Source organism: Oncorhynchus keta, chromosome 20, assembly GCF_023373465.1.
Source record: "Oncorhynchus keta strain PuntledgeMale-10-30-2019 chromosome 20, Oket_V2, whole genome shotgun sequence".
NCBI lineage: Eukaryota > Metazoa > Chordata > Actinopteri > Salmoniformes > Salmonidae > Oncorhynchus > Oncorhynchus keta.
The window spans coordinates 20843595-20867658 of NC_068440.1; the positions used below are offsets into that span (position 1 = coordinate 20843595).

At 46.1% G+C, this 24064-nt stretch overlaps 3 protein-coding genes across 4 annotated transcripts in view; 2 read left to right on the top strand and 1 right to left on the bottom strand.

The window, feature by feature from the left end:
* Window positions 1-3664: 3664 nt before the first annotated feature.
* On the bottom strand, window positions 3665-22815 carry LOC118399535 (RNA cytosine-C(5)-methyltransferase NSUN2-like). 2 transcript variants are annotated; one of them, XM_035795695.2, is made up of 20 exons: window positions 22668-22815; window positions 20482-20781; window positions 14918-15075; window positions 13554-13658; window positions 13313-13418; window positions 13119-13190; window positions 12867-12951; window positions 12311-12506; window positions 11792-11866; window positions 11586-11716; window positions 11416-11489; window positions 6946-7076; window positions 6575-6671; window positions 6264-6439; window positions 6104-6196; window positions 5805-5940; window positions 5081-5161; window positions 4808-4946; window positions 4651-4690; window positions 3665-4525 (listed from the first exon to the last, which is right to left on the bottom strand). In XM_035795695.2, exons 3-20 carry the CDS (start codon window positions 14971-14973, stop codon window positions 4213-4215), a joined length of 2106 nt encoding a protein of 701 aa, XP_035651588.1. In that variant the 5' UTR covers window positions 14974-15075; window positions 20482-20781; window positions 22668-22815; the 3' UTR covers window positions 3665-4212. The 2 variants fall into 2 exon arrangements, with proteins under 2 accessions (XP_035651588.1, XP_035651587.1); XM_035795694.2 differs by lacking the exons at window positions 20482-20781; window positions 22668-22815 and adding an exon at window positions 15526-16232.
* srd5a1 (steroid-5-alpha-reductase, alpha polypeptide 1 (3-oxo-5 alpha-steroid delta 4-dehydrogenase alpha 1)) lies at window positions 16227-21485 on the top strand. The gene is made up of 5 exons (XM_035795696.2): window positions 16227-16688; window positions 17000-17166; window positions 17400-17501; window positions 19128-19278; window positions 19380-21485. Exons 1-5 carry the CDS (start codon window positions 16378-16380, stop codon window positions 19444-19446), a joined length of 798 nt encoding a protein of 265 aa, XP_035651589.1. The 5' UTR covers window positions 16227-16377; the 3' UTR covers window positions 19447-21485.
* LOC127909819 (terminal nucleotidyltransferase 4A-like) overlaps window positions 22545-24064 on the top strand; it is a 51868-nt gene continuing 50348 nt past the window's right edge. Inside the window, exon 1 of the mRNA XM_052471855.1 lies at window positions 22545-22810. Within this exon, the coding sequence (XP_052327815.1) occupies window positions 22545-22810 (266 nt within the window). The remainder of the gene's footprint in view (window positions 22811-24064) is intronic.

Genomic DNA, 24064 nt, shown 5'->3' on the forward strand with positions numbered 1-24064 from the left:
AGCACCATGGTCTTGTAGCGGATGCGAGCTTCAACTGGAAGCCAGTGGAGAGAGCGGAGGAGCGGGGTGACGTGAGAGAACTTGGGAAGGTTGAACACCAGACGGGCTGCGGCGTTCTGGATGAGTTGTAGGGGTTTAATGGCACAGGCAGGGAGCCCAGCCAACAGCGAGTTGCAGTAATCAAGACGGGAGATGACAAGTGCCTGGATTAGGACCTGCGCCGCTTCCTGTGTGAGGCAGGGTCGTACTCTGCGGATGTTGTAGAGCATGAACCTACAGGAACGGGACACCGCCTTGATGTTAGTTGAGAACGACAGGGTGTTGTCCAGGATCACGCCAAGGTTCTTAGCGCTCTGGGAGGAGGACACAATGGAGTTGTCAACCGTGATGGCGAGATCATGGAACGGGCAGTCCTTCCCCGGGAGGAAGAGGAGCTCCGTCTTGCTGAGGTTCAGCTTGAGGTGGTGATCCGTCATCCACACTGATATGTCTGCCAGACATGCAGAGATGCGATTCGCCACCTGGTCATCAGAAGGGGAAAGGAGAAGATTAATTGTGTGTCATCTGCATAGCAATGATAGGAGAGACCATGTGAGGTTATGACAGAGCCAAGTGACTTGGTGTATAGCGAGAATAAGAGAGGGCCTAGAACAGAGCCCTGGGGGACACCAGTGGTGAGAGCGCGTGGTGAGGAGACAGATTCTCGCCACGCCACCTGGTAGGAGCGACCTGTCAGGTAGGACGCAATCTAAGCGTGGGCCGCGCCGGAGATGCCCAACTCGGAGAGGGTGGAGAGGAGGATCTGATGGTTCACAGTATCGAAGGCAGCCGATAGGTCTAGAAGGATGAGAGCAGAGGAGAGAGAGTTAGCTTTAGCAGTGCGGAGCGCCTCCGTGATACAGAGAAGAGCAGTCTCAGTTGAATGACTAGTCTTGAAACCTGACTGATTTGGATCAAGAAGGTCATTCTGAGAGAGATAGCGGTAGAGCTGGCCAAGGACGGCACGCTCAAGAGTTTGAGAGAAAAGAGAGAAGGGATACTGGTCTGTAGTTGTTGACATCGGAGGGATCGAGTGTAGGTTTTTTCAGAAGGGGTGCAACTCTCGCTCTCTTGAAGACGGGAGGGACGTAGCCAGCGGTCAGGGATGAGTTGATGAGCGAGGTGAGGTAAGGGAGAAGGTCTCCAGAAATGGTCTGGAGAAGAGAGGAGGGGATAGGGTCAAGCGGGCAGGTTGTTGGGCGGCCGGCCGTCACAAGACGCGAAGATTTCATCTGGAGAGAGAGGGGAGAAAGAGGTCAGAGCATAGGGTAGGGCAGTGTGAGCAGAACCAGCGGTGTCGTTTGACTTAGCAAACGAGGATCGGATGTCGTCGACCTTCTTTTCAAAATGGTTGACGAAGTCATCCGCAGAGAGGGAGGAGGGGGAGGATTCAGGAGGGGGGAGAAGGTGGCAAAGAGCTTCCTAGGGTTAGAGGCAGATGCTTGGAATTTAGAATGGTAGAAAGTGGCTTTAGCAGCAGAGACAGAGGAGGAAAATGTAGAGAGGAGGGAGTGAAAGGATGCCAGGTCCGCAGGGAGGCGAGTTTTCCTCCATTTCCGCTCGGCTGCCCGGAGCCCTGTTCTGTGAGCTCGCAATGAGTCGTCGAGCCACGGAGCGGGAGGGGAGGACCGAGCCGGCCTGGAGGATAGGGGACATAGAGAGTCAAAGGATGCAGTAAGGGAGGAGAGGAGGGTTGAGGAGGCAGAATCAGGAGATAGGTTGGAGAAAGTTTGAGCAGAGGGAAGAGATGATAGGATGGAAGAGGAGAGAGTAGCGGGGGAGAGAGCGAAGGTTGGGACGGCGTGATACCATCCGAGTAGGGGCAGTGTGGGAAGTGTTGGATGAGAGCGAGAGGGAAAAGGATACAAGGTAGTGGTCGGAGACTTGGAGGGGAGTTGCAATGAGGTTAGTGGAAGAACAGCATCTAGTAAAGATGAAGTCAAGCGTATTGCCTGCCTTGTGAGTAGGGGGAAGGTGAGAGGGTGAGGTCAAAAGAGGAGAGGAGTGGAAAGAAGGAGGCAGAGAGGAATGAGTCAAAGGTAGACGTGGGGAGGTTAAAGTCGCCCAGAACTGTGAGAGGTGAGCCGTCCTCAGGAAAGGAGCTTATCAAGGCATCAAGCTCATTGATGAACTCTCCGAGGGAACCTGGAGGGCGATAAATGATAAGGATGTTAAGCTTGAAAGGGCTGGTAACTGTGACAGCATGGAATTCAAAGGAGGCGATAGACAGATGGGTAAGGGGAGAAAGAGAGAAAGACCACTTGGGAGAGATGAGGATCCCGGTGCCACCACCCCGCTGACCAGAAGCTCTCGGGGTGTGCGAGAACACGTGGGCGGACGAGGAGAGAGCAGTAGGAGTAGCAGTGTTATCTGTGGTGATCCATGTTTCCGTCAGTGCCAAGAAGTCAAGGGACTGGAGGGAGGCATAGGCTGAGATGAACTCTGCCTTGTTGGCCGCAGATCGGCAGTTCCAGAGGCTACCGGAGACCTGGAACTCCACGTGGGTCGTACGCGCTGGGACCACCAGATTAGGGTGGCCGCGGCCACGCGGTGTGGAGCGTTTGTATGGTCTGTGCAGAGAGGAGAGAACAGGGATAGACAGACACATAGTTGACAGGCTACAGAAAAGGCTACGCTAATGCAAGGAGATTGGAATGACAAGTGGACTACACGTCTCGAATGTTCAGAAAGTTAAGCTTACGTAGCAAGAATCTTATTGACTAAAATGATTAAATGATACAGTACTGCTAAAGTAGGCTAGCTGGCAGTAGCTGCGTTATTGACACTACACTAATCAAGTCGTTCCGTTGAGTGTAATAGTTTCTGCAGTGCTGCTATTCGGGGCTAGCTGGCTAGCTAGTAGTGTTGTTTACGTTACGTTGCGTTAAAAGAACGACAATAGCTGGCTAGCTAACCTAGGAAATCGCTCTAGACTACACAATTATCTTTGAAACAAAGATGGCTATGTAGCTAGCTATGTAGCTAGCTACGATCAAACAAATCAAACCGTTGTACTGTAATGAAATGAAATGAAAATGTGATACTACCTGACCGGTGATTGAATTCGAATCAGTAGACGTGTGGTGACGTTGGCTAGCTGTTAGCTGTTGGCTAGCTAGCAGAGTCTCCTACGTTAAGGACGACAAATAGCTGGCTAGCGAACCTCAGTGAATTAAGATAATCACTCCAAGACTACACACACTAAACTACACAATTATCTTGGAAACAAAGACAGCTATGTAGCTAGCTAACACTAAACTAATCAAGTCGTACAGTTGAGTGAATAGCACTACAGTGATGCTAATCTGTGTGCGTTAGCTAGCGTTTGCTAGCTCCTGGGCGAATAGCAGTGAAGGCTACGTTAGGGCGACGAAATACGAAGAAGAAGAATGGAGGAAGAGGATAGAATGAGAACAGCAAGTGTATTCTTTCTTTTCCGCTCTTCCAGCTGCAGTGAGAGGTGAGGGGACTGCACGGTCGTCATGACTCCTGTCATCATGGCAGCAGAGATGGGTTAAAAACAGGAGGTGTATGGCTGATGGTGTGTGTGTATGGTTGGTTGTGTGATATGACGCAGTTAAGTCATATTGGGGTTGAGATTCTATTTCAATGCACTTCAGAGACGTTATATGAATTTAATACTTTTAATCAATTCCACCTTTCTTCTTACTTACAATGATAAAAAAAAATGAAATGGCCATTAAGAGAAACCTTCAAACATGCACAATAAGAAAAAAACAACACTCTCTCCATGTTTTGCCAGTGGAGTTGAGTTTTGTTAAAATAAAACCGGCAATAGAAAATAAAAGTCACTAAAGCATTGAAGCACACCAAGTCTGGGGGAGCATGGAAGAGTCCACATGCCCCGTCTAGGAGGGGTGGCCATTCTGCTATGGCAGTGGTTTAGAAGTACTACTGAGCTACCCAACACACCTCTTCTCTCTCATGTTTGGTCTAGCTCTTGTCTGGCCAGCATTGCTCAACCTCATACAGCTCCACTTCCTCCCTTCTCCGTGTATCTTACTAGTCTAAAGTGGTTTCTTAACTCCTCTTCTCCATCTGCAAAAAACATGGGTGAGAACATGGTGGATGACCTCCAGTTCATTAACATCAGTGCAGCCAAAGAGAGGAAAACTTGTTAAGACTTAAGTTACACATTTCCTTCTACTCGTCTCAGGTGCTGGTCAAATTCTCCTCTCCTCCCTCCCTCTCATCTCCTTTCAGGTGCTCGTCACCTCGATTTTCACCTCTCAATTCCTGTTTTGGGCTGACATCTTTATTCCCATTCTCTGTCTCCTCCTCTTTCACCTCTTCCTTCACCTCCTTCTCTTCCTCCCTGGGTCCCTGCCCCTGTTTGTCTCTGAATACCTCGACCCCCAGCATGCGGAGGTAGTGGAACCTCTCATTGCGGGGCACGAAGGCTCTGATGGAGGTCTTGCCTCTCCAGCCACACAGCTCTATAGGACACTGAGGACCATCGGGGTTACTGAGGAAAGAGAGGGAGAGGACGGTGAGGGAGAGAGGGGGCGATAGAGGGAGAGGGAGGTCAGGGTGAATTCAACAGATAATATAACACACACAGACAGACAGGCAAGCAAAATGGACACTTACCTATTATCAGGCCGGTATTTTAGCACGATGCTGCCCATTCCTGTGGAAACACAGAGGAGGAAAACATGAAGTACTTACTAGTAATACAGACATGAATGGGCCAACACCCAACATGGCCTTAGACACAGATCATTGCTTTCCAGTTGAGAACACACACCCATCTTCTTGGCCTGTTGGTGAGCATCTTCCTCCAGTTTGCTGAGGTACGGGTTCTCCTGAGTCAGTAGAATCTTAATGTCCTCGACACTCACTGTGATCATCCTGGAGCGGATGTAGGGGAACAGAGTATAGATACCCTGGAGGAGAAGAGCAGAATGAGGAGAGCAGAACGAGGAGAGCAGAACGAGGAGAGCAGAACGAGGAGAGCAGAACGAGGAGAGCAGAACGAGGAGAGTAAGGAATGAATGTGCGTGTGTGTGCATGCACCTACCTCCTGGGCTAGTCTGAAGGCACAGCCAAACTCCTCCCCGTCGCTGTTGCGAGACCACACCTTTACCCCTGTGTTGATCACCTGCAAAACCCACAAAATAATGAAATCATTACACATGAGAATGACTGTTTCAGCAACATATTTACAATTGCTTCTCATTTCAACATTGTCATTGTTGTTTTCAATAATAGTGATGACAGTTTCTAGATTTCTTAAGTTATGCAAATATTTGTTTATTAGGTCAAATTGCTCCAATTGGGAGATGGCCATTTCAAATAAACCATTCCTTCTAAGAAAACTAAATAGTTTCTCCCATCATTGAGCCAGAACCCTGTTAAGTACGCTGCTTGTATGTCAGTATGTGTGCAGTTCTGGGAACCGTCTGGTGATGGACTCAGCCTGTCTGTTACTACTGCATACCTGGAGGCTGATCTGAACCTGGGTCAGGTCTAAACATCACAACATCAGAAAGGAGGGGGAGATACATAGGGAGAGGGGGAATAGACTAAGAGCGGAATGGGGGGGGGTTCCTCTGTCTGCTTGAATGCACACAGCCACCTGTGCAGGAGCTGAGTGTACTAGGGGGATTTGGGATGAAAAGGGTCCCATCTGTTAGCTGGACTCCCCTTGATGGGCTGGCAGTGACACACAGTGGATGTTAGCCAGAGCGCCACATTGTTCCTTAGAGAACATACAGGTGTCTCTCACACACACACCTTCCTACCTTCATTCGCTCACTGTTGTTGAGCATGACATTGCGTAGCTCCTTGGAGACCATGTACAGATGTCTCTTCTTCCCCTCGTGGGTTCTGGTCAGAACGTTTATCTTTGGGAAGTCTGGAGACAGGTCATAGAATGACCTGCAAAACACACATTCATGGAATAGATCAATAACCAGGGCTCAATCAAAACATGTAAAGGTAATACCATTATGCTTGGTCAAAACATTGTCCCCTCTGTACAGATAATGCTGTTATCGAGCAGCTGCTTACATAGGCTACACAAACCACCAAAAACACTCACTCTATCGGGGGGAAGACAGGGTCGTCTTCAGTGAGGAAGACAAAGGGGTCTTCTTTAAAACCATGCCTCTTCATCTTTTTATTGGGAGGAGGCCTGGAACACAGAACAGAGTCAGAATACACACACTCAACCCCCCACCCCCCTCTCTCTCTCAACTTACCCACACACGTTGGATTCCTTGGCCTGATCGCCTGCCTCTGGCTCTTTGGGCGAGTCCTCTCCTGCCTCCTTCCCTCCATCTCTCTCTCCATCCTCCAAGGGCGTCTCAGGAAGAGGGGTGCCCACTGGAGAGTCCTCTGGCTGGGGCACGGAGCTGGATGACTGCTCCTTCCTAAACTGGAGAAAGATGGATCATATTTCACTTTAACGGGAACTTCTCTCTGGTATATGAGCTACTGGATGGTGTTGCATTCCATCTGAGATGTGGGCTTATCCGTGAGTGTGTGGCCGTGCATGTACATGTGTGTATACCTTGGGGAATCTTCTGTTCCAGGGCATGGGGGCTTTCTTGACCAGGACAGCTACAAAGAAGCCTCCCGTGTTCTGGTGATGGGGCAGGATCCTCATACTGAATAAACACATACGTATGCACGGTATATACACAAAGATTAATTAGATAGAACAGCACCATCTGCTGGTAGAAGATGCAACACTTCACAGGGATTTGAAAGTCTGTCCAGCTTTTATTTTTCATCTCATTAGGATTAGGTATGCAGCTGTGTGCACAGGTGTAGCAAATACATGTACATGATTGTCATGACTGACATTTTTTAGGCATATTCTAACCAAATAAAGTGGGGCCCTGTATGTTTGTGTGCAGGTGTGTACGCAGGTGAATGTACCATCTCTCCAACTTCATATTGGCCAGTTTCTCTGTGTCTGTGGGAGGGAACATGGTGGGTCTGATCTGTGTGTGGCGGTTGACTGGCACCTCGGACCAGTCCTTATACCACTGACCCTCCTTAGTCATCAACTAGAGATGGAAGGAAAGATGGTGAGAGATATTAAGTGTGTGTGAGAGGTAGCTGTTGGAGGGAGAGGAGGGGGATGGGAGAGAGAGCAAAAGACTCAGTTATAAAACGGCTAAATCTGTAGTGAAACTGGCACGGTGGTGGAATATCATGACTATTGTAGTGGCTAGAGTCTAGCCACTATTAGAGGTACTTGATAGGCCTGACAGTCTAGCCGCTAGACTGTCAGGCCTATCAAGTACCTCTAATAGTGGCTAAGGACAAAAGGACAGAAGAAAAAGGAAAAGAAAGAGGACAACAAAGTGAAACAGTCAGCACTTCTATTGCAACTTCGTATTTCGTCGTCCTAACATAGTCTACACTGCTATCTGCCCAGCAGCTAGCCAGCTAGCAAACGTCCACCGTCTACCGAATAGCAGCACTGTAGAAACTATTACACTCAACTGAACGACTTGATTAGTGTAGTGTTAGCTAGCTACATAGTTGTCTTTGCTGTCTTCGTATCCAAGATAATTGTGTAGTTTAGAGCGTGTAGTCTTAGAGTGATTATCTTAATTTACCGAGGTTAGCTAGCCAGCTATTTGTCGTCCTTAACATAGGAAACACTGCTAGCTAGCCAACAGCTAGCCAACGTCTACTGAATAGAACTTCCGCACTCAACAACCCGGTCGCATTCCGCTTCGCTCCACAGGTAGTATCACATTTTCATTTCATTTCATTACAGCACAACGGTTTGATTTGTTTGATCGTAGCTAGCTACATAGCTAGCTACATAGCCGTCTGTGTATCAAAGATAATTGTGTAGTCTAGAGCGATTTTCTAGGTTAGCTAGCCAGCTATTGTCGTTCTTTTAACGCAACGTAACGTAATCAACACTGCTAGCTAGCCAGCTAGCCCCCGAATAGCAGCACTGTAGAAACTATTACACTCAACGGAACGACTTGATTAGTGTAGTGTCAACAACGCAGCCACTGCCAGCTAGTCTACAAAGTCAACAACGCAGCCACTGCCAGCTAGCCTACTTCAGCAGTACTGTATCATTTTAATCATTTTAGTCAATAAGATTCTTGCTACGTAAGTTTAACTTTCTGAACATTCGAGACGTGTAGTCCACTTGTCATTCCAATCTCCTTGCATTAGCGTAGCCTCTTCTGTAGCCTGTCAACTATGTGTCTGTCTATCCCTGTTATCTCCTCTCTGCACAGACCATACAAACGCTCCACACCGCGTGGCCGCGGCCACCCTAATCTGGTGGTCCCAGCGCGCACGACCCACGTGGAGTTCCAGGTCTCCGGTAGCCTCTGGAACTGCCGATCTGCGGCCAACAAGGCAGAGTTCATCTCAGCCTATGCCTCCCTCCAGTCCCTCGACTTCTTGGCACTGACGGAAACATGGATCACCACAGATAACACTTGCTACTCCTACTGCTCTCTCTTCGTCCGCCCACGTGTTCTCGCACAGCCCGAGAGCTTCTGGTCAGCGGGGTGGTGGCACCGGGATCCTCATCTCTCCCAAGTGGTCATTCTCTCTTTCTCCCTTACCCATCTGTCTATCGCCTCCTTTGAATTTCATGCTGTCACAGTTACCAGCCCTTTCAAGCTTAACATCCTTATCATTTATCGCCCTCCAGGTCCCCTCGGAGAGTTCATCAATGAGCTTGATTTCTTGATAAGCTCCTTTCCTGAGGACGGCTCACCTCTCACAGTTCTGGGCGACTTTAACCTCCCCACGTCTACCTTTGACTCATTCCTCTCTGCCTCCTTTCCACTCCTTTCCTCTTTTGACCTCACCCTCTCACCTTCCCCCCCTACTCACAAGGCAGGCAATACGCTCGACCTCATCTTTACTAGATGCTGTTCTTCCACTAACCTCATTGCAACTCCCCTTCAAGTCTCCGACCACTACCTTGTATCCTTTTCCCTCTCGCTCTCATCCAACACTTCCCACGCTGCCCCTACTCGGATGGTATCGCGCCGTCCCAACCTTCGCTCTCTCTCCCCCGCTACTCTCTCCTCTTCCATCCTATCATCTCTTCCCTCTGCTCAAACCTTCTCCAACCTATCTCCTGATTCTGCCTCCTCAACCCCCTCTCCTCTCCTCCCTTTCTGCATCCTTTGACTCTCTATGTCCCCTATCTTCCAGGCCGGCTCGGTCCTCCCCTCCCGCTCCGTGGCTCGACGACTCATTGCGAGCTCACAGAACAGGGCTCCGGGCAGCCGAGCGGAAATGGAGGAAAACTCGCCTCCCTGCGGACCTGGCATCCTTTCGCTCCCTCCTCTCTACATTTTCCTCCTCTGTCTCTGCTGCTAAAGCCACTTTCTACCACTCTAAATTCCAAGCATCTGCCTCTAACCCTAGGAAGCTCTTTGCCACCTTCTCCTCCCTCCTGAATCCTCCTCCCCCCCCCCTCCTCCCTCTCTGCAGATGACTTCGTCAACCATTTTGAAAAGAAGGTCGACGACATCCGATCCTCGTTTGCTAAGTCAAACGACACCGCTGGTTCTGCTCACACTGCCTTACCCGGTGTTCTGACCTCTTTCTCCCCTCTCTCTCCAGATGAAATCTCGCGTCTTGTGACGGCCGGCCGCCCAACAACCTGCCCGCTCGACCCTATCCCCTCCTCTCTTCTCCAGACCATTTCCGGAGACCTTCTCCCTTACCTCACCCCGCTCATCAACTCATCCCTGACCGCTGGCTACGTCCCTTCCGTCTTCAAGAGAGCGAGAGTTGCACCCCTTCTGAAAAAACCTACACTCGATCCCTCCGATGTCAACAACTACAGACCAGTATCCCTTCTTTCTTTTCTCTCCAAAACTCTTGAACGTGCCGTCCTTGGCCAGCTCTCCCGCTATCTCTCTCAGAATGACCTTCTTGATCCAAATCAGTCAGGTTTCAAGACTAGTCATTCAACTGAGACTGCTCTTCTCTGTATCACGGAGGCGCTCCGCACCGCTAAAGCTAACTCTCTCTCCTCTGCTCTCATCCTTCTAGACCTATCGGCTGCCTTCGATACTGTGAACCATCAGATCCTCCTCTCCACCCTCTCCGAGTTGGGCATCTACGGCGCGGCCCACGCTTGGATTGCGTCCTACCTGACAGGTCGCTCCTACCAGGTGGCGTGGCAAGAATCTGTCTCCTCACCACGCGCTCTCACCACTGGTGTCCCCCAGGGCTCTGTTCTAGGACCTCTCCTATTCTCGCTATACACCAAGTCACTTGGCTCTGTCATAACCTCACATGGTCTCTCCTATCATTGCTATGCAGACGACACACAATTAATCTTCTCCTTTCCTCCTTCTGATGACCAGGTGGTGAATCGCATCTCTGCATGTCTGGCAGACATATCAGTGTGGATGACGGATCACCACCTCAAGCTGAACCTCGGCAAGACGGAGCTGCTCTTCCTCCCGGGGAAGGACTGCCCGTTCCATGATCTCGCCATCACGGTTGACAACTCCATTGTGTCCTCCTCCCAGAGCGCTAAGAACCTTGGCGTGATCCTGGACAACACCCTGTCGTTCTCAACTAACATCAAGGCAGTGGCCCGTTCCTGTAGGTTCATGCTCTACAACATCCGCAGAGTACGACCCTGCCTCACACAGGAAGCGGCGCAGGTCCTAATCCAGGCACTTGTCATCTCCCGTCTGGATTACTGCAACTCGCTGTTGGCTGGGCTCCCTGCCTGTGCCATTAAACCCCTACAACTCATCCAGAACGCCGCAGCCCGTCTGGTGTTCAACCTTCCCAAGTTCTCTCACGTCACCCCGCTCCTCCGCTCTCTCCACTGGCTTCCAGTTGAAGCTCGCATCCGCTACAAGACCATGGTGCTTGCCTCGGAGCTGTGAGGGGAAAGGCACCTCAGTACCTCCAGGCTCTGGGCCCTGGGCACTGCGTTCATCCACCTCTGGCCTGCTCGCCTCCCTACCACTGAGGAAGTACAGTTCCCGCTCAGCCCAGTCAAAACTGTTCACTGCTCTGGCTCCCCAATGGTGGAACACACTCCCTCAGTCAATCACCACCTTCCGGAGACACCTGAAACCCCACCTCTTTAAGGAATACCTAGGATAGGATAAAGTAATCCTTCTCACCCCCCTTAAAAGATTTAGATGCACTATTGTAAAGTGGCTGTTCCACTGGATGTCATAAGGTGAATGCACCAATTTATAAGTCGCTCTGGATAAGAGCGTCTGCTAAATGACTTAAATGTAATGTAATGACTGTCAGGCCTATCAAGTACCTCTAATAGTGGCTAGACTGTCAGGCCTATCAAGTACCTCTAATAGTGGCTAGCAGTGATTAATAGGCATGAGGTGGCAGTCATGTGTTCCAACAGTTATATACCTTCCATTTGGTGACTCCAGGCATCCATTTTAACCCTGGGAGATCAACTGACGCATCTGCTAACTCTAACGCACCTAGAGATAGACAAAGAGGGAGACAGAGGCAGTTATCTCCTGTGTGTGTGTGGGTGTGGCACTGTATTTGTGTGTGCATGCATGCGTGTGTGTTACCTTCACTCTTCTCCAGTAGCGTTGCTATGACAGCTTCGTCCTCTATAGGGTTGAGTGAACAGGTAGAGTAGACCATCCTCCCTCCTACAGCTAGCTGCTCCACACCACGCACTGCTATACGGATCTGGAGACTGGAGACACACACAGGTTATCACACACACATATACAGGCGCACACACACACATGCTCTCTCTTTCTCTCCTCACCCATGGAGATGCAGGCTGTTACTGGTGGTCCATTTCTTCCACACGTCAATGTTCTTCCTCATGGTGCCATCTCCACTGTAGAAACACACACAGAATACTTTACTTTTTAGGAACACACTTGAGAAAATCCAAAATTGGAGTTTGTCAGCTTCCCTGGGACATCTAACTACACATCAGCCTTCCCAGACAGACAATCCTACAATGTGGTTACAGGAGATCGCTCTCTCTCCTGTCTCATTCTTATAGTCACATTTGGTTCCCCTAATAAAAACAAAACAAGCAGTAGCCTACCCAGTGCAGCAACCAATCATAAATCAGACAGAAGAGCCAATCATAAGACACAGGGTAGAACCGTGAGGTTGATATCTCTCCATATAGCTGACTGTCGACACATGTCTAGTTTTGACTGTCGAATACCAAAATCCCAGATTTTCCTTTGCCCCCCCACCTTTCTCGCCTACTTCTCTCAATCACTATTTACTTGCTTCTCTCAGCTGAACAGGTTCACTCTTTGTTCACCTGCAGGGGACGTCGCAGAGGATGCGGTCGTAGAACAGTGTGCCCTTCTGTCCATCCTCTGTGTCTATCTGTAGTCTGGGGATGCACGAGGCATCGTGGTTCACCACCATGATACAGGGGCTGTTCAGTCTCTTAGCCTGGTGCACCAGCAGGTAACAACGCTTGTTGTCCACGTCGTTGGCTATCACAAAGCCCTCTGAAGGGAGAAGAGGGAGAGAAAGAAAGAGGGGGAGATGAGGATGTTCAGGATTACAATGCTTTGTTACATTGTTTCACATTTTAGTCATTTAGCAGATGCTCTTATCCAGAGACTTAGAGAAGCAATTAGGGTTAAGTGCCTTGCTCAAGGGCACAGAGATTTTTCACCAAGTCTGCTGGGGGATTCAAACCAGCAGTGTTTTGGTTACTGTCCCAATGCTCTTAACCACAAAGTAACAGAAAAGATACATTCAGCAACTTACCGCCTTTTCCATTGGGCCACAATTCAGATACGCCAATGCATCAGATGTTTGTTGTTACATTTTTCTACTGATTTGATTCTGTGCGTGCGGGTTACCTGGGAAGGGTACGTCCATATCAGAATGGAGCATCTCAATCAACTGCGCCGTCTTAGATCCAGGAGCAGCACACATGTCCAGAATCTACCCACAGAAATACACAATTACACTATACATGTTCTAAGGATTAGGGTCTAGGAACAGCATCTACCCACAAAAACACAGTTACGCTATAATGTTCCCAGATTTAGGGTCTAAGGACCGAAATGGAAGCAGTTCTTGGCCAGAAAGGCATCCAGTGTGTTGTTTACCTTGTGGTGGGGCTCAATCTTCATCAGCAGAGGAGGGATCATACTTACAGCCTCCTGTCTGCTGATGTTACCCTGTAGAGACCAACATAGAGAAAGAAACACCACAGTACATAAGGCAGCCATACAGCTAAGAAACCATTGAGATCCTATTAAATTACTTTCTAATTCTTAAATAACACTCAAGACTTCCTCACCGACTCGGTCTCGCTGACCAGGAACTGATGGAATTTCTCCAGGAGAGGAGACTTCCTCAGGATCTTCCTGCTCATGTTGGTGTGCCATGCTAGCTCATCTGGGTACCTACACACACACACACACACACACACACACACACAATTACAGCAGATGACCCTTTATGTATGTATGTATGTATGTATGTATGTATGTATGTATGTATGCATGCATGCATGTATGTATGTATGTGTGCAGACGTACCAGCTCAGAGGCTGAGGAGCCTCTATCTTCTGCCCGTCGATCTCTACCTCCTGGATCTCCTTGAAGTACTTGTTCTTCAGACAGTGGAGGATCTCCTTGGCATGGCTACATCAAATCAAAGTTAATTTGTCACGTGAGCCAAACACAACAGGTGTTCACCTTACAGTGAAATGCTTACTTACAGGCCCTAACCAACATTGCGATTTTTAAGTAAAAAAATAGGTATTAGGTGAACAATAGATAGGTAAAGAAATAAAAACAGTAAAAAGACAGTGAAAAATAACAGTAGCGAGGCTATATACAGTAGGGAGGTTATATACAGTAGGGAGGTTATATACAGTAGGGAGGCTATATACAGTAGGGAGGCTATATACAGTAGGGAGGCTATATACAGTAGGGAGGTTATATACAGTAGGGAGGCTATATACAGTAGGGAGGCTATATACAGTAGGGAGGCTATATACAGTAGGGAGGCTATATACAGTAGGGAGGCTATATACAGTAGGGAGGTTATATACAGGCACCGGGTAGTCGGGCTAATTGAGGTAGTATATACATGTAGGTATGGTTAAAGTGACTATGCATATATGATAAACAGAGAGTAGCAGTAATGTAAAAGAGGGGTTGGTGGGACACAATGCAGACCCGGCCAGGTCTCTGACCTCCTTCGGCATCTGCAAAATTAATGGTGGTGTTGTAGTTGTGCCTGGCCATGCAGTCGTGGGTGAACAGGGAGTACAGGAGGGGACTGAGCACGCACCAGAGGGGCTCCAGTGTTGAGGATTAGGGTGGCGGATGTGTTGCTACCTACCCTCAACACTTGGGGGCGGCCTGTCAGGAAGTACATGTCGACAACCCAATGGACAATCCTTTTTAATACACTTAGAGGTTTAATAGAGTGGTGTTTTGGAAAGCAATCTTCATAAGTATGAATCCTGATGTAGAGCAAGAGTAGCCTGGTCCTAGACCTGTGTCTGCTGTCTCGCTAACCCCCCTATGGTCATTGTCATGTCAAATTATCATGAACACAAACAAATCTGGGACCAGGCTAAAACAAGAGTGGTAGTGTATAAATCGTCATCCCTTTACAAAACATCTACAGTGGTCAATTCCAACTAACAGTTTGTCACCTCACCTACAGGGTGAGAAAGACCACTTCCATCTGTCCCATAGAGGATCCAGAGTCCATTGATGTATTTATTAGTGCACACTGTAACAAAACGTTTCCAAACAAAAAACATCTGGCAAACAAGAGTTTATATTGGACAAATTGAGATAATACCAAACATGGGGGGGACCTGTTTACTTCCTAGTGAATACACCCCTGACCATTTGGCAGAGGTCGAGCTTAGTAGCTTCCGTACCTCTTGTATCCAGTGATGCGGATGGTGGCGGGCAGCGGTTCTCTCATAGCCGCCATGAACTGGTCAAACTCCCCCTCGGGCACCAGGCCCAGCTCCTGGTAGTATGCCTCAAACAGCTTGTTCTCCTTGATGATGTCAGCGTAGCCTGCACCCCAACCCTACAGGACAGATATATCGGAGGAGAGGGAAGACGCGAGGCGACATTGGGAGGAGAGCAGATGTGGGGCGAACCGAATAGGAGACATGGGAGGAGAGGAATGGATGGGGGTAAAGTGAAGTGGATGTTAGTTTTCTGAATTGCAGCCTCAGATGGATAGATATTGATAGAGTTTACTATCATAGTTCAATGGCTATAACCTGGTCCCAGATCTGTTTTTACTGTATAGCCAACTCCTTGACATGCCAGCACAAACATCTGGGACCAAGATAAAATAGCTAGCTAGCTACACACAGCTATGTCAACGAGTTGTGCAGTAGTAATCAAATCAAAGTTGCTGGGGAAAATTAAATATCTTTGACTCGGCATACAGTAATTTGAGGTGACCTAGGAACGTTAGCTACAGTACGCTAAATTAGCCGGCTCGCTATGAAGAGCTATCCAAACTTACAGCATTGTCCCGGTTATCTCTTCCACCAGGCTTGCTATTATTTTGATGCTCCTTCTTTCTCAGTCGACTTCTCTTTCCCATTTTGGAAACACACACTACTCTGAATATGAACCCGCGAAGCAACGTTCTGGTGTAGCTAAATGTATTTTGCTAACAGGGAGATTGAAATGCGAATGGTACTGCACTCGTGTTCTGTTTCAGCCTCTGACGCACACATGTGAGACAGGACCCCAGTTTATGGGTGGCGATGTATTAGCCTGAGAAATAGAAAATATCAGTGCAACATTTTGGCCAACTAAAACCCAAAAACACACTCAAATATGTTTTCGTTTTGGAGCTAGTCAGACAGTGATAAATGATACGTTTTTTTGTGTGTGCACTAATGCCCCTTCCTCCAAACAATGTCTGATCAACGATATAGTCCGTGGCTTATTCCTCGCCAGTTAAGGAAACCAGGGGTAATGGCTATATACTTTATTTTTTAAACAGCAGTTTGCATAAATATGTAATGCAATTCATCTAAAATTACTGTAATTTCATATTTTTACCAGTGTGGTGGTTTCTCCTGAACACACCTTATAGTTGAATAACATTGTATCCATTTTCAATTGGCTAGATAATGACGATGCAAAACAAAGTGACTCGATTGGTTTATTAGGAGTCAGGCTCCTTTATTTATCCTTATGATTGGACCATGGAACTGAGCAGACCAGTGAGATGATCGCAGTACGCATACTTTTGTGCAAGTGACATACATATGTGTTCATTATTGCCTTGGATACATTCATTTTATTTACATGGTTTTGAATACAATTTTAAATTCTTACACTATTTGCAGCGTATCTGGTAAATATGGACCGTTTTCTTTCAAAGCTTTTCGCCTCCGAGACAGAAGAGTTGTATGTTTTGGACTGCCTGGCATACTTCATGATTTTCATGGCTGCTTGTACCTTCATAACATTACTATTTGAGAATGTCCCCTATGGCAGATACGCAACAAGCAGATATGGATTCCCCGTCAACGTCAAATTTGCCTGGTTCGTGCAGGAACTACCTGCTTTTCTGGTGCCACTGTGCCTTGTGCTGTGGACTTCTGCGGCGAAAACCACTCATCTTCCCAATCAGTTACTGCTGATCATGTACTTCTGCCACTATGTGCAAAGGTAAGACCCAATGGTTAGAAGATAGTTTGACAAAGTAACACTGTACTTCACATGCATACAAAGTACTAACTGTCATACCTTCTAGGTCAGTGGTTCTCAAACGTTTTTTGGTTACTGTACAACCAAGTACATTTTGCTCTGCCCAGAGTACCCCCTCATATGCAATTGATTTCTCAATTGTAATAACACATTGCTAAATGATGTGCCAACGTTGTAACTTAAATGCAGTGCATTGCCAGCCATGAGGCACATGCATCCTAGACAACTGGTGGGGAAATGATTATTCATCAGTTCTATTTATATTCTTCTAGATCTCTCATCTATCCATTTTTAATTCGTGGAGGGAAATCTACACCATTTGCATCGTTCGCCTTGGCCTTTGTGTTCTGCATCTATAATGGCTACATGCAGGTCAGATACCTGAGCCACTATGCAGAGTACTCTGCTGATTGGGTTACCAGCCCTTGCTTTATCACAGGTAAGAGACATGGTTGACATGACCTACAGCATAGGGTCTGTATTAATGCATAAACCACACATTTACAAATTACACAGTTGTCTATTTCAATATATTCCATGAATTTCTTCTCGTTCTAGAGTTATCCACGTCATGCTATCCAAAACATACCTTACATTTCCTAATTTTCACCTCATTGGTTGTCTTATATACACTGTCATTATAAATCAGCTTCCCTATTGGTTGATTTTCAGGCTCTGCGCTATGGTTGGTGGGTTGGTTGGTGAACGTTCACTCAGACAACATCCTGAGGAACCTACGGAAGCCTGGAGAGATCAGCTACAAGATACCAACAGGTAAGATACCTGCTACCAGAGAGCGATATAGAGAGAGACAGGTTTTCCACTGATCAGACGCCATGACCGTTTCGGACAGCATGCTGTAACATTTTCACATCAGTTCTCTCACGGCCAGCTGAACACATTGTAAATAATGGCTGTGAAATGTGTCTATGCTAGCTACAACCATAGTAGCACACTGATGTTCAGTGTTGCTTAAAACAGGGAGTTCACTCTTTCCAGAGGGTGGATCCAGTAATCTATTTGAAATCCAGGGTTACAGAGAGTAGTGTCACTATGACACACCAGAGAGGGTTGAAACCATCACCTTGTGCCCGAGGTGAACCCTTCATAACTGATGAACCAGTTGAAACCTGTCCACCCTAAAGCCTTGTAGAAATAAAGCTTTTTACGGTAGAGACAGAAGAATGCAGCAAGTCTAGCTAGTCACACCGTATGGAAAAATTCTCACATTTTAGTTATTTAAGTGCCTTGCTCAAGGGCACAGACAGATCTTTTTCACCAATTAGAACCAATGACCTTCAGTTACTGGCCCTACGTTTTTAACCGTTAGGCTACCTGCCGCCCTGCAGGCACTCCTGGAATCCAGAGAAACATGATGTTTTAGAAGAGTGGTGGTGAAGGCAGTGGCTGTACACAGTCTGTGTTCAAGCAGGGGGAGGACTGAAGCCATCTACGGTCTTTAGTGCCTGGTTTATGAATATTTTTTTATGCTGCTGTATTTCAGTCTATGACCTTAACACTCAAAATTGAGATCAACCTTCAGTGACTTAGAATTGGTTTGAAGCCAGAGACTGTGAGAAAGGATCTGAAATACAATACTACAGTTTCACCGGAAACAGACCTGAAGAAATTGAAACGGGTAGATTAACATTTGTCTTTAGTAGTGTTTTGCTTCCTTTTGTAATAATGCCTCTATTGAATGCTTTACTTAACGGCAGTTTATAAAATCATATTAGTGATCTCTTTCTCCAATTATCCAACCACAATGACAATTTGAACAGTTTTGATGAAAATAATAAAGTGTGTGAAATTGGGTTTTCTGTATTGCAGCCTAGGTGGATAGATCTTGATAGAGCTCACGATCATAGTACAATGGCTATAACCTGGTCCCAGACCTGGTTGTACTCTATAACCAACTCCTTGACATTACATTTGAGTTATTTAGCAGACGCTCTTGTACAGGGCGTCTTACAATAGTGTGTGCATACATTTGTACTTTTTCGTACTGACAAGCCAGTGAATGATCATAGACATTGGCAAGACAGCACAAACATCTGGGACCAAGATAAAAAATACAATTGTGATGGGCACTGATATGGAAAATGTATATTGAAATCAGTTGGTCCTTGGATCAATGGAATCTTGACTGGCGCAGGTGATAAACAGGCAACACGGGCCTGGTTAATCACATTGCTGTCGTGACTGTTCCTGTGGTTCTACCAAATTATTTATATATACACTAGATGACTGATAGGGGGTGCCATTCATTCTTCTGGGCAGTGCCAATATGGTTGACCGGTGGCTTCAAAGCCTTTCACTGGTCAATACATAGCATCAGCAATCCAGGGTTTATATACTGTACATCACTGGTTGTACCCTGTCTTATGTTCTCTCCTGTAGGTGGGCTGTTTGAATATGTGTCTGGAGCAAACTTCTTTGGTGAGATAACAGAGTGGGCGGGATTTGCCCTGGCGGCTCATTCTGTCCACAGCGCATCCTTCGCCATCTTCACTCTCATTGTTCTTGCCAGCAGAGCCTTTGCTCACCACAGGTAGGAAGGAAACACACACACGGTTTGGGGTGAACTACACCTTTAACACTTGTAATACTATAATAGTGAATTAATGTCCTCCTGTCTTTCCTTCTCTCTAGGTGGTACCTTCAGAAATTCAAAGACTACCCCAAATCCAGGAAGGCATTGATACCATTTGTATTATGATTCATTACAATGATCCAACCTCCAACAGCACAACGCAACGAGCTGTGACCCTATGCTACATCATCTGGGGTCTGGTTAGGTTTGTTATTGATTGTTTGTTTGGGTTTACCTCAAGAGAATACGTACAAGGATGAACACAATGAGTACTGACAATTCTATTCACTGGGAAGATATGAAGAGCTCCAGAAACCACAACACCAATGACAAGATTATTAGACATGCCCTGATGGAGGCTACAATGCCAAGTAGAGGCAATTTATTTTATTGAGAAAAAAGAAATCCTCCAAGAGTGGCTGGATATATTTTTCACATGGTTGCACCTCAGCTCTCACCAACTTGGTTATGTCCCGCAATGAGATTTACTATAGTATGTGGCGACTATTACTTTTACGATACTTTCACAGCGGACCAACCAACAGAACCAATCCATCTTACAAAGGTTCAGCTCCATTTCAACAGATCCCCTAACCTCTGCCCTTCCCCTAACTCCCTGCAGCAGTGTGTGCATCTCTCGCCCTCTCTGTTGCGTGCAGGCGGAGAATGAGCCAACCATCAAAACACAATCTGTCAGTAGAGCTCTAGTTTCCCCGGTGAGACAACCCAGTGCTAGAAGGACTGAGAATTAACTTACTGTCAACACACAGGAATGCACACAGACAGATTTCACTGCTTGTGGAAGAAACTAGCTCTTTGTATATTCGTGCACTCACGTGTGTGTCTGAGGAATCTGTCGTGAGCAGTGTTGTAGTCTTCCCCTATGATTTGTAGTGCTAGCAGCACTGAGGATGAAACAACCCTTCACCGCACACACACACACTTTGTGAGGCGACCCCAGCCTTAGGGCTGAAAATGGGGTTATGAACCAGAGATACAAATGAGAGAAATGCTCCATTCAGTCAGTAAGGCCACTGGGTTAGCCTATCACCCAGAGCTTGTTGCTGCCATAGAGAGAGACACAAAGAAAGGGAGAGTGAAAAGATAGTGATGGAGGGAGAGAGAGAGTGTGGGCTAGTGAGGGAGTGAGCAATACTCAACCTGACATTCTTGCTCTGGGGGTTTTCCTTGGCTCTGTCACATGCAGCACGTGAGCAGGGAGGGAAGCAGACATTATGCAAAGAGCGCACACACAGTAGAGAAGGTGCTGCCAGTAGGCTCCAGCTTGCCTCATTCCATTACAGAGTTTAATGGGCTGGAAGATGGCTGTGTGTAGGGTTGACTGCAAATGGTGTCTGGAATCGCGCTCTCTTTGCGTATGTAATGACGAACACCTCTAGTTACGTGTTCCTCGTCTCCTTCCCAGCCCTCTGTCTTCACATGTAGTTTATAGTATCAATCCTGTAAGTGAGGATAGTATATTTTTAATTGGGCAGCAATTATTTTTTTACTGAAACATTGGATTCATTTCAATGATATGGAATCAAAATGCGTAACAGAATTGGAAATGCTGAACTGCACTGTGGACTCCATCTCTCTCTCTCTGTGTAGTGTTCTCAAGAATCAAGCTATTACACCCATTGCCCCAAGCCACATATTTGTCTGAGGTAAGAGCTCACCTTGTGAATTCCTTGTGGTCTTAGGACAGCATTGCATTTTGACTCACACTGAACTGAGCTGTTAGCAAGCAGTAAAATTGGTTGTTGAGCTCCTTAGCTTACCAGGGTCATTCAGGGAGAGACTAGGATCAATGACATTAAAAAGTCACCCAGCTTGTAATACATTCTCTTTTTTTTCTTTTTTTTTAACTCTAGAAGGACCAGGAAGTCATTTTAACATAAGTATTTTCTGATATAAGAGGGATTCTCTAAATGAAAAGATCTGTTTCTTAATGTAATCAATTAAATGTATTTTTTTATTGCCAATCTGTCAGTCACAAAGGCTGTCCAACATTTTGCCAGTGTTATTCAAATTTCTCATTACCATGGTGACTGATTACTTATTTCAAATTAACTATCTTAGCAGTCTACTCCTGTTATGATACTGGGTGCTGTTATTGAATTATTCATAAAACATATTTTGCTGTATAAACATGGTCAAAAATTCTTCAAATATTTACTTTGAACAGTATTGGGTGATTTGTAATGAGTCAAATTGTGTGGCAGCTGAGAGCGAGGTGTGTGTCGTTACCACAGCTACAAAGAAAAGAAAAATGGGCTATATCTAAAAAAAACTTTCAAAAAAATATAAATACGTTTTTTGGTCTTAACATAAGGTTAGGCATAATGTTAGCAGTGTGGTTAAGGTTAGGTTTAAAATCTGATTTTAGGAAGAGAAATTGTAGAAATAGGCGAGGGTTTAGGACTTTGTGGCTGTGGTAACTAGGGACGACCGGGGTGTGTTCAAACCGATCGTTTAAAATCCTACAGACATGCGCACGGCGCTTCGGTTTGAAGAGAATACGCCATATTGAATCACCGTAGACTTCTGCTAGCGATTTTCAACTAGCTGTTTGAAAAGGACCGGTCTTCATTTGGCGTTACTATTTATCTCTGTCTTTGTAACACGGGTTATTATCACATTTCTTTAGTCAGGGCAGTAGTGTATTTTTAACTGGCACATTGATTTGCTTGAAAGGGGTTCCGAAAAAAAGTTGAATGGATCCGAGGGTGGCTTGGAATCAGCCCGAGCAGAAAGGACCTGCGAATGCATCATGGATGCGAATCTGGGAGATTTCTCAGGTACGAGCGAACTCCGGTCAACATCATAATAATCAGAACCACAACCTGTGTGTGAATTATCCAACGTTGGACGTTTATAAAAATGTTGCGGCATCGAGCGATAGCATTAACACCACTGCTCGTCTGAGCAGCAGCCATCACTGTATTTCAAACCGTACTACTAATCACGGCACTTCATTTTCCTCCTTCGGGTCAACGTTACCCAAAGGCAACGTACAGAACATATTGACCCCGTCCAACGCGAACGGTAACAGTGTAACGACAGATTTGTTTGGAGACAGTGGAATGCCCCAAAAGACGGAATCTGGAACGGACAGTCCATCTTCGAACTGCTCGTTGGGAAGGACTTGCGGTGGCAATGTAACGGGAAATAGTAATAAAAGCCCTGGATGTGCCAATCTGTTTTTTAGCTTCAGCGAAAGCATGCATAATAATGTCAACCAATTCCACCACCATCAAAGGCATCATCAGGATCACCCCCAGTACAATTTCCAACATAATTGTGTGAAGCGTCACCCACCATCACCCTTAAATAACCACACTCACCATCCAGGCCGAAGGAAAAGTGACAACAAGGCGAGCACCTATGGGATTAATTACTTGCTTTCGAACTGGACTAATGACAACCATGTTAGCTCGGGGACTGGAACTCCTTGGAAGACGAGGAAATACAGCCCCGGTGTTGATGGGTGAGTATTTTTGATAGGGTCATTGCCCCACTGGGATTGTTTGACGCCAACATGCATACAGAACAATGAGACAGATATTTCACCGGATGTTTAAATGTAACATCCGGTTGGCCTTTCATTCACTACCAAATATGGTGATGAGAGGAAGCCCATCGGCCGGCTGTGGGAGAAGATTGAGCAATATGAATTTTGGCCGATTAAATATTTTATCTCCATACAGTTCTGTATCAGTAACTATAATTTGTAGCTAACTGAGTGGATTAGGTTTTGAAGACTTTACCCTTTACCAAAGTGAGGGAAAAAAAGATTTGTTTAGAAGTACAAGTGCGAATTGAGTTATTGCACACACGCGTTTCACAGAGTAGGCGTTCCTTAACGGAAATATGCAATTAAATACTGGAACGCGCCAATAGAACCTCACTAGCTCGTCCTTGTTCTGTCCACTGATTAATCTGCGCCCATTGGAAACAGGCTCTAGTTTATCTTGAGTTAGTTATACTCTTTGGCTAACTTGCACATGTTAACCACGACAGCTAGCTATCATGGTTTCCTATTCCTATTAGTTAACGTTAGCTAATTTTATTTATGATTGTAAAAATGTGATCTTGTCATGCCTACAGTTAATCAGTTAACGTGTAATTTTGGTGTTTGTTTGATTTGCTGCACGAGCGGTAGTAATGCGAATGTTAACTTTGAGCTAGATTGAACTGCAGTGGCTAACCAGTTTTTTGTATTTATTAGCAGTGCATTAGCTAGCTTGCTAAGCAGGTAGCGGCTAACTAACGCTTTGGTAGGGTTAGCTTGCTAACTTATTGGTTACTTAACATATGAATGGTTGGGTAACTTCTAGAATATATGTTTAAGTCACACAAACTTAAAAATGGGTTCATAGTTAGCCACTAGGAGGATGAATCTCTCACTCAATATATAGTTATTCATCTATAGCTAGCTAGTTGGCTTGCTAGCTAACTACATTACATGTATTATTGTTGATTAGATTAGCTAGCTATATATATTTCCTAGTTGGTGACCACCGCTATAAAATCAGAGGCTGCAACAAAAACTGCCAGGTGACTTTATGATACCTAGATAACTACTATATTAGGAGTAAGAAGGCTATCAATAAGTTCATTTTCATTAGATTTGCTGAAAATACAAAATCATGTTTTAACGATAAATCTGTTTATTTTGCCAAAAACATGCACACGATCTCTTATCTACCTTTAGTATGCACAAGCAATTTTAAGGATCACA

Bases quoted from the DNA above. Each gene is read 5' to 3' on its own strand.
- LOC118399535 (XM_035795694.2), bottom strand. From the start codon at position 15,606: ATGGGAAAGAGAAGTCGACTGAGAAAGAAGGAGCATCAAAATAATAGC. The intron at 12,507-12,866 runs GTAACCCGCACG...TTCTCCCTTCAG, and splicing joins TATGGACGTACCCTTCCCAG to AGGGCTTTGTGATAGCCAAC. The intron at 5,162-5,804 runs GTAGGAAGGTGT...TGGGTTTTGCAG, and splicing joins ACAACAGTGAGCGAATGAAG to GTGATCAACACAGGGGTAAA.
- srd5a1 (XM_035795696.2), top strand. From the start codon at position 16,378: ATGGACCGTTTTCTTTCAAAGCTTTTCGCCTCCGAGACAGAAGAGTTG. The intron at 17,167-17,399 runs GTAAGAGACATG...GTTGATTTTCAG, and splicing joins CAGCCCTTGCTTTATCACAG to GCTCTGCGCTATGGTTGGTG. The intron at 17,502-19,127 runs GTAAGATACCTG...TCTCTCCTGTAG, and splicing joins CAGCTACAAGATACCAACAG to GTGGGCTGTTTGAATATGTG.